The sequence below is a fragment of the Pteropus medius genome, unplaced genomic scaffold (genome assembly GCF_902729225.1).
Source record: "Pteropus medius unplaced genomic scaffold, Ma_sr-lr_union100, whole genome shotgun sequence".
NCBI classification, from domain to species: domain Eukaryota; kingdom Metazoa; phylum Chordata; class Mammalia; order Chiroptera; family Pteropodidae; genus Pteropus; species Pteropus medius.
Genome location: NW_024351729.1, coordinates 11,691,020 through 11,701,175, shown reverse-complemented (window position 1 = coordinate 11,701,175; position 10,156 = coordinate 11,691,020). Strand labels below are relative to the sequence as shown.

Below are 10,156 nucleotides of genomic sequence, written 5' to 3'. Positions count from 1 at the left end.
TCACACCTCCTCCAGCCTCTGCCTTTGGCTTATAAACAATTGGGAGCAGCCTTTATATCCTGCCCAAATGGACACTCAATAATCGTTATAGTATTGACTCTGAGCCTAAAAGAAGCCAAGTTTCCTGCCCTACCCCAGGCAAGCTCCCAATTATCACCACCAAATCTGGTCACATTCAATTTCCCAGTGTCCACAACGGGAGGATCCCAGTTACAGGTTCAGATAAATTTCCTAAAAAGGAAATTTGAATACTTCTAAGAGTATTTAATTTTTACATGTTCAAAACATGTGAAATAAGATCATGTATATGAATATGTCTTAGCCAGTAAAAATTAAGTTATCAAACATCTTTTAAACACCTACGTCACACAAACTACATAGTTTCTTAACCGAGGTCTAGAGAGAGAGAAGGTTGAAATTCATTGGAAACACTCATCCTTTAACATCATATAACAAACCTGGAATCAACTTCTAAAGAGCTTTATTTTATCTGAAAACTGGGGAATCTGCCTCTGAAGTCCACAGATAGATCAGGCAGCAATTAAGTATCTTATGCAAACAGATTAATGGCTTGTTTTCATCCCTCCTTTTTGTTGTTGTTTTTTGTTGTTGTTGTTGTTGTTTTACAATTTCAAACTGCTTTCATTTTTTTAAGTAATTAGCTAACTAGTTTATAGAATTGATTAAGAGGGGCTTAAAACCTTGAATTGAGTAAAGAAGGCTTAACTTTTAAACAAGCTGGCTAATCAGTTTATAGACATGAATTAGAGGACTGTAAAACCTTGAATCGAATAGGAAAGAAGCTTCCCATGATTAAAAAGAAAAATTTTGATCTCACCCTGATTCCAAGCTCAGATGTATTCAGGGTTCTGGATATCTTTTCTCTCTTAAATCACTGAACAGTGTTTTCTTTCAATCATACAGAAGTGTCTGAAATTGCTCATGTGTCTCAAACCAACTCAGATATATTCATTAAGCCCCTACTCAATGCCTGGCACTCTGCTATGAGCTGTATCTCTGTTTATTTGCTGCCGCCAGCTGTCCCCAGCCTGTCTTGGAATACAGAGCTATCCAAGCCAAGAGACTGGAGTTTTTACCTTTAGTGTCTGGCTTTGCTAGAAATCACTGTCTTTGACTGCTGAAATAAATGAAACCCAGGTGAGAGAAACACCTCCTCCACCTTCATGCTCCAAAAACCTCACCTTTGGAGAAGACAGGGATGAAGAGAAGAGAAAACAGGGCAGTGCAGGGCCAGGTCCTAAAAGCCAGGTCTAGCCGAGCCTCGTGCCTCCGGAATCCAAAGCAAGCCATGGCTTTATGGGAGCGGTGTTCAGGTCTTCAGGAAGTAGAGCGAAACCTTTCAGGATCCTGAACTTTGAAATGTGTTTGAACCCACACAGAATCAAGGACTTTATATATAGCTGGCTTTGATCCCAGGTATCCTCTGACATCTACTACATGTACAAGGCACCTGAATAGAAAGCCTTTTTTGTTTTGGTTTTACGAGAAAGGAAGCGTGGGTTTAGCTGTTACGTCGAAAAGATAACCTCAAACACTCAAAGTAAAACTGAAAAAAACAAGCCAATCCATGCATGGAAAATGTACTCAATTTGAAACTGAAGCTTTTTCTTCACTTTGAGGATAACTAAGTGGAGACTTGGAAAATTTCCTGGAGTGCAGAAGTCCCCTTAAATCCCAATTTTATCCAATTGTCTAGGCATCTTTTGGCACCCAATAAATTTCATCGACACCCCCAAAACCGCTAAGCTACCAGCTCTCTGAGCCCTTGAGCTAATGACAGAATTAGTCTGTGGACATCATTAATAAAAGCTTTACATTCTACCCATGAGGCGTCATCACTGGCATGCTTTACAAATAAGAATTTTATTTCTCATAGCTACATTTAGCATTTGGTTGAGTGAAAATACCAAAATTACAAGAAATAAACTTATTTGCCTCTGGTTTTGCAGATTAGGAAAGAATTTAGGTGCTTTCCTAAATTCAGCAAAGAAAACCAGAGTTGTAGAGGTCCAGAAAAAGTCAACCAAAATGATCCAAGAGATTCAAACCTTCCATAAGAGGATAGACATTTTTTTTCCTATGGGAATTTTTAAAGCAGAAAACTCAAAAACTAAAGCTGGATATGATTGAAGTTCTTAAATTTGTCGAAGTTGTAGGCAGGACAAATGTTCATCCTATAAGAGAATACTAAGCACTGGGGACCCTCCCTTAAAACTGAGACGTTTTCATGTATTTCAATGATGAAAGAAACATTTATGAAGAATCTTTGATATTCCAGAAATTGTGTAAATTTAGGATTGAATGGTGACAAAAATACTTAATGCTTCAAGGGACTTGACATACAGACAGTCACAGCATGGAATATGGTGTTTGCTTACGCCAGCCCTCCACCGTTTCCCATTGTCCATGCACCTCAGCCCAGCAGAGGAGGCTCTGTAGAATGTGGACCTAATACCTCTCTTTTTAGCCTGTCTTTCAGCATGTCTTCACATGTCTCCTTCCTCTGCTTGTCATTTTTCCAACACACCTCTCTCTCAGATCTCATCACCTTCACTCATGCTGTTCCTACTGCCTTTTTTCTTCAATTATCTTGTTTCATGCTCCTTTCCATCCTCCAGGAGTAAGCTAAAGTGTCAGCTCCTCCAAGAAGCCTCCCCGGACCTGCCTTTTCTCTATAGTCCCTTAGTGCTTATATAAACTTTTAAACCGCAGCCAAAATGCCAGTAGGTAATAACAACGTAATGGGAACTTGCTAAGGGTCGGATCCCAGACTGGGCATTGGAGATACAAAAGTGAAAAATCGACATTTCTGCTCTTGATAGGAACCCACAACAGTGGTGGGGGCAGACACCTAAACCCACGATCATGATAGAGTAGTACATAAATGCTGGAATTGCATTATTGCACTAGCCGTAGAGAATTTATTCATTCGGCCTATAGAAGTCAGAAAGGGCTTTCTCGAGAAGGTAAAACCTGAGCTTATTATTGAGAACAGAGGGAAGGGGTGGGTATTCAGATAAAAAGAACAGCATGTGCTAAGGTTGGAAAAGGCATAAAGCATTCATTATGGCCAGAAGACAAAGCTAGTATGGGGATCAGCGGTAACCGGAAGCTGACGTTCTTGATAGTGAAGGCCAGTGTACCATAAGGAGCGAATTGGCATGAGAGCTCACTTTTTAGGGAAATCCCCTCTCACACAGGAAGAAGAGTGGGAAGGGTCTGTTCAGCGAGGAATGAGACATAACAAGGAAAACTAGGAAGGAGACTATTGCAATGCCCCAGGCAACCTGTAACTCACAAACTTGTTCTATAAAAGGGCAGACAGTAAATATGTTAGATTTTGCATGGTCTCTGTTGCCACTACTCAACTCTGCTGTTGTAGAGTGAAGGCAGCCATGGAAAATACATAAGTGAGTGAGCATGGCTGTGTTCCAATAACACATTGTTTACAATGTCAATTATATCTTAATTTTAAAAAATTTTAATTTTATGTTATTATTAGTTTCAAGCATACAGTACATTGATTAGATATTTATGTAGTTTATAAAATGATCCCCCTAATTGCTCTTTTTCTCCTTAGGCTCTCCACCTAGCCATTACATTAATGCTAACTGCCATGCTCCCCATCCCCATGACCATCTATCAACAATTAATTTGTACTTCTCTAACCCTTCACTCCATCTCTCATCCCCCCCCCCCCCTCTGGCCGTCACCAGATTGTCCTCTATATTTGTGAGTCTGTTTTTGATTAGTTTGTTCTTTTTGTTCCTTAGATTCCTCAGGTAAGTGAAATCATGTGGTATTTATCTTTCTCTGCCTGACTTATTTCATTTAAAAAAATTTTACAAAAACAGGTGGAGGTTGGATTTGGCCTGCGGACTATGGTTTGCCAACTCTTGGTCTAAACTAAGGCAGAGGCAGCAGTGGTGACAAGGCCTCTAAGGAAGCTGATTAATCCATAAACAGTGAGTGGATGAAGGAATTTAGGATGACACCAGATTTATGTCTGGGAGGTATTATGGTGCTACCAGGAATTGTTCAAAATGTTTGTCAAGTTTTATCTCATTTAAGTCTCAAAAGAACTCTACAAGACAGGAATCATTGCTTTTGCCAGTTTATAAAGGAGGAAACCAAGGCCCTGAGAGTTAAGGAGTCTTATCCAATCCCCCATAGTCAGTGGTAGAGATGTGGTTTGAAGCCAGTGATGCTGTTAATCACTACTCTGAAGCAAAGGCTTTAAAGTCAATGAGAAGTGGATTTGAATCCTAGCATAAAATTTTGCTAGCTGTTGGTCTGGGACTGAGAATTCAATGTACTCCAAAAAATGGTGCCTACTTCTGAAGATTATTGCAAGGATTAAATGAGATAATGCATGTAACATGTATAAAAGACCTATTATGGTGGCTGGCCACTCAATAAATAGGAGCTCTTTTTATTATAGAGTCACTGAGAAAACAGAGCTGCAATTTACTGGAATAGAGAGTATAAGAACAGCAGATCAGGAAGTAAAGATGGTGAGTTCCATTTGTGCAGGTTGGTAAGGTGAAGAGACTTGAAAGCAATTGTCAATATGGAGCACAGGATAGAGATCTGACCTAAAGACATTAGTTTAGGCAACTATGAAGCCACTGATGAAAATTTCACAGGGCCAACATACATAATGAGCACTCTATAAATATTTATTAAATGAATAAATGAATGAAAATTGTTTAATGTAAGAAGATATGAGGGTTGTAATAGAAACTTTCAAAGAAGTCTTACCAAGTTCCCTAATTATATCTTTATGCAACTATTTCTGCCATAGCAAGAAAATTCAATGGTTGCGAAAACCACTGGGTGAAAGAATGTTGGTGAAAAAAATATATATATTCACATAATATATTCACATATCTCATAGGTTACTTGATAATTACAAAGGGGGAAAGATGATGAATAAATTTAGCAGCTACTGCCTTTACCAAGTGATCAAAGTGAAGATCACCCATGATGGGACATTCTGACATCATGTGCCTCCAGATACAATGCACTGAGAAGGACGCAACACCTCTGCACCATTATTGACAAAATTATTTAAATGAAATCTAATCATGAAGAAACAATTAGACAAATCCATATGGGGATCTTTCTGCAAAACAACTAACCTTTGAAACCAGCTCTCAATTCCTCAAAAATGTTAACATTATGAAAGATTAAAAAAAGAAAAAATTTTAAAAAACTGTTCCAGTTAAAGGAGATTAAGGAGACATGACAACAAAATCTGATGTGTGATCTTTGACTGATAATAATAAACAATTACAAAGTACATTATTGAGACATTTAGAGAGAAATTTGAATTAGACTATATTTGATAATAGCTTTGCATTAATGTTAAATTTGCTGAGTGTAATCATTGTATTGGGGTTATGTAGGGAAACATTCTTGTTTTTATTTATCTCTAAATAAGTATTTAGGGATAAATTTTCTGAGTGTTGGAAAACAACTCTCAAATGGTTCAGCACAAATATGTGTCTATTTTTGCGTTAGTAGAAACAGTGACATAATGGTGACATAATGTTAACAATTGGTGAATCTAGGTGAAGAGCATACCTGTGTGTTTGTGGTACTGTACTTATAAATTCTTTGTAAGATCAAAGTTTTTCAAAATAGAAAGTGGAAAGTAAAAACAATAAGGCCTCTATTAATTTGGTAAGCATAAATAAGAAAACTGAAATTTAGAAAGAAGAAGGGATTTGCTCAAGGTTATTCTTTACCCCACTTCTTGCATCCATTCTCCACCTGGGAGACAGACCCCTGCGGATGACTGGGTTCCCTGGCAAGTTGGCTTCTGGGAGGGATCAGCTGATGAGAAGCACCAGCAGAAAATCAAAGGCACAAGGATGGAAGTCAGTGTATTTCCTCCCTGCTCTCTTCCAGATTCAGGGCCCTGTCTCTAGCAGAAACAGTAGTTCTGCACAACTACAACTTTTGTTGGATGGCCCCCAAACCTCTTCCAAGATGCCAGTTCTCACTATTTCTTCCTCTAGTCCTTTCAGTTCTGGGAGTGGTATCAGCTTTCACTGTTACCAGCACTTGAATGTATTAACATCCTCTGCCCCCTAGCCAGTTTAATACCTCTCAAAATCTAGTGCTTTCATTGAATATTTTATTTAAACCACATGTGTCCTGTGGAGTCCGTGATTGATTCAGTTCTACAGCTGGTAAGTGGCAAAAACCAAATTTAAACCCTGGTTTCATTGCTATCCAATACTTATTTTTTTCGCCTATTATCTCATCTGCAATAATATGTTGTATCATAGGGGTATATTTATTACAGTCCATCATGTGCAGTTCTGTCTCTCTTATTTCAGGTTCCAGTCCAACGACACTTATACTCTCACCACACACACAGCATTTAACCAGGACTTTCTTTGTATATAACAGGTGAAGAGAATTTCCACATTTTTATTTAGGTCCCCATTCTTTATATTTCTCTTACATCTCATTTCCAGCTCCGGGAAAGGCCTAATAAATAAGGATTCCATCGGAGGACAGATAGGCACTAATTAGCCCAGCACAGTGGTTAAGAGCATGGCTAGAGTCAAACATACGAGTTCAAGTCCTGGCTCTACTTACTGCTTACTAGATGTGGGTTCTTGGATGAAGTTTTCGAACTTATCCTCAGCTTCCTTATCTGTAACATATGGCTAATTATGATAACTATCTTATAGGGTTATTGTAAAGATTCAATGGGACTATACCAATAAGATATTGAAAACTGTGCCTAGAATATAGTATGTGCTTAGCAAAATATAGCTCATATAGTCAATACAGAGAAAACTACATATTTCAAACTTCAGCTGTTATATAAACATTTCCTTCATTATCATCTCTAGATAATAGATAGTACGTTAGACTAAAAATCAGGTACTAACTATTCTAATACTCACACATTTATTGAATTTCTGCCCCGCTCAGCATCTCCAAATAGCTTCTTATTTGCTACCTGATTGAGTCTGAAAACTCACGACTCTAGACATAATATAAAAAATATGTATTCGGAGCTCTCAATTATTCAGTAGCTGAATATTCAAATGTCTGAGTGCACCATAGCCTTGGATATTGTCATTTCAGAGTAAGGAGGGAGAGGAAAGTCAATTTTGTACTTTTACTACTACAATTTTTTTTAAGAAATGAAAATAATTGGCTAAAATTAGGGCTTGGGGATTCACTGTGATTTCATTTTCTTACTATCTTCCTATATCCTACTAGCTTGAGTAAACCCCAGATTGGTTTTGTAGTACTCTTAGTGGTTTCTGGATGTGAAAGATCTCTCAAGATTTGCATAATTCACAGTGATGTGTACAGTGAAGTGTCTTCAGAATTCCAGAGTAACTGGGTTGAGTAGAGCAATTGGATCATTTTACTTACTCGTATAACTCCTCTAAATTTGTAAAGCTCATTCTAAGCTTAATTGAACTTTCTAGTTTCTTTAAGCTTTTTTTTTTTAAACTCCCTCCTATTGTCCTTCCCCCAAGTAGTATAGCCAAAAAAAAAAAAAAAACTTTTGTTGAAAGATTTGCACCTGGCATTGACTATGGTACATACTGCAAAACATCCTTTACTTGATGGTTTCAGATGTAATGGGAAGAATGAAAAGTCTAATATTTGCATAGCGTGCAGTTTCAGGACATCCCATTACGTTGAGCCTATAATCATGCCTAATTAAGGTTATATACTCTGTGTTTTTGTGCTAATTATCTCATCACAGTAAACTCCTTTCAAAATTGACTTCAAAGGAAAAAGAAAATCATCTACCAAAGTGATTGCTGAAGAAGGATCTATCAATCATCTCACTTTGAAAGAGAGTTAAAGAGAAAGGAAATGATATGCAAAGTGACTGGAAAGAAGTTTTAGGTTCGTTACCATTAAAGGGTGAAAATAAGAGCTGGGCAAAAACTCACTTAAATAAATGTGGCAGATGAATTTTCATTCCGTAGCAAACTGTAATCTACATCTTGAAGTCAGGTAAAAATAGACGATTCTCTGCCAGTCCTTTAGTGGGCAAATAGAGTCCTGGCTTTTCAGTCTACATTGTCCCCTTGCTAGAGAGAAAGTGAAAAGGATTGTCAGGGAAGCAAATTTTATTTACTGGTCTAAATGACAAAATTAAATGCAGAGGCTGCTTCAGTTGAAGGTTAATGCTCACCTATCAGAACTTTAGTTATATAGAAATGAAAATAAAAAGTATTTTTGAATTAATAAATGATAATGTCAACTGTGGTCACAAAGTAATTTGTAGGATGATCTATGTTCTAATTGCCAAGTTTCTTACATTTTTTTTTTAAATAAACCCTTTCAAAAATCTTATCTCCATTTATGGATAATGGTTTCTTATTATATTTCTAGTTTTAGCCATTGTTATTTCTGATTATTTCTTAATCTCCTTGGCTTGTCACATCTACAAGTAAAATTAAAGTTGGATAGTGTTTTATTCTTAACCCTACACCCCTGTTGCAACACAGCCACCTAGGAACAAATTTAGGTAAGTGATTTTATCAATAGGCAAGAATAGATGTTTTCAAAATAGGTGACCTCTTTATTTTATAGATTGAAAAACCGATGCTAAGAAGTTAGTTGGCTTGCCCAAGTTCACGCCTTTAGATTTTAGTCCTCCACATTTAGATCTTATTCCATCATCAAGGGGAAAAGGACAGGAGAAGGGTAAATAGTCCATTATTTGACCTATGATGCATCCCAGCTCTCTTCACCTGAATGGTACACTCAAAGTGTACCTGATTCCCATTTAGAACAAGTTGAGATGGCCTAGTACAATATCCATTTTCCAAAAGAGGAAACTTCACAAATCATTAATGTTTTCTTGCCTTAATGCAAGGGAGAAGAAACTTTGGAGAGTGAATACAAATTTTCTTTAATGCTAAATAACCCACTCGCTCAAATCCAAAATGCTGCTAAACTATCTATAATGAGTGACAGTGGAAATGTCAAACATTTGATGGAATCCATTTCTCCCATGAGATTTGTGGCTGGTGTAATCTCAGCCTCTAGTACTTATTTCAGTTTCTTGGTTCCAGAGACAATCACTGTTTTCATATTTTGAGCTGTGTTATTTCAAGCCATGACCTCCTTCACACCTCCAGATCACAAGAAACCATTATGCTTACACCTTGAGCATAGAAAAGGAACATCTTTACTTCTTTCCAGTGTGAGTGATAGCTGCTGTGACGGTAGAGAAAGGTGTGTTAGATGAGGAACACAGTGTGTTTACAGAGCCCGTTGCAAGCATCAAATCCTGGAGCTAGAAGAAATATTAGTGAGTTATGCTCTCCCACTTTATAGATCAAGAAATAAAGGCCCAGGGGGGTGAAATGATCTACCAAAATTATATGCACAGTGTATTGGTGGCAGAACTAAGATCGGAAGCCCCAAATTCTTAACTCTAGATTAATTCTCTCTCACTCTATGCCTTTACCATCATTCACCATCTTCTGAAGATCTGTTAAACTAACATGGCTCTAATTCCCTGCTAGTTTTCAACTTGAAACCCAGCACTACCAAGTGGCCTGGTAGGTCTTGGATACCGACAAACACAAATCTGCAAATCAGATTCTATTTAAGTTAAAAAAAAATCGTGGTCCCATAGCAGCACTAATCACAACCGCCAAAAGATGGAAACAACTCAAGTGTCCATCCACTGATGAATGGATAATCAAAATGTGGTATATTCATACAATGAAATATTATTCAGCCATAAAAGGTTTGAAACAGTGATGCATGCTATTACGTGGATAAACTTTTAAAACATTTTATTGAGTGAAAGAAGACAGACACAAAAGGTTACATATTATATGATCCCATTTATATGAAATATCCAAAATAGACAAATCCATAGAGACAACGAGCAGACCATTAATTGTCAGGAACTTGGAGGAAGAATGAATAGAGAATGACCGATGGGAACAGAATTTCTTTTGGGGTGATTAAAAGTTCTCAAACTAGACAGTTGTGATGGTTGTACAACACAGTGAATATCCTAAATGCCACTGAATTGTACATTTTTAAATGCTCGAAATGGTAAATTTTATGTGATGTATACTTTACCACACACAGAAAAATATATGGACATGCTGATGGATTC

General features: G+C 37.3%; 1 protein-coding gene across 1 annotated transcript in view; it reads right to left on the bottom strand.

Moving 5' to 3' along the window:
- CTLA4 (cytotoxic T-lymphocyte associated protein 4) overlaps nucleotides 1–1,466 on the bottom strand; it is a 10,437-nt gene extending 8,971 nt beyond the window's left edge. Inside the window, exon 1 of the mRNA XM_039844519.1 lies at nucleotides 1,203–1,466. Within this exon, the coding sequence (XP_039700453.1) occupies nucleotides 1,203–1,311 (109 nt within the window). The 5' untranslated portion in view covers nucleotides 1,312–1,466. The remainder of the gene's footprint in view (nucleotides 1–1,202) is intronic.
- Nucleotides 1,467–10,156: the final 8,690 nt, after the last annotated feature.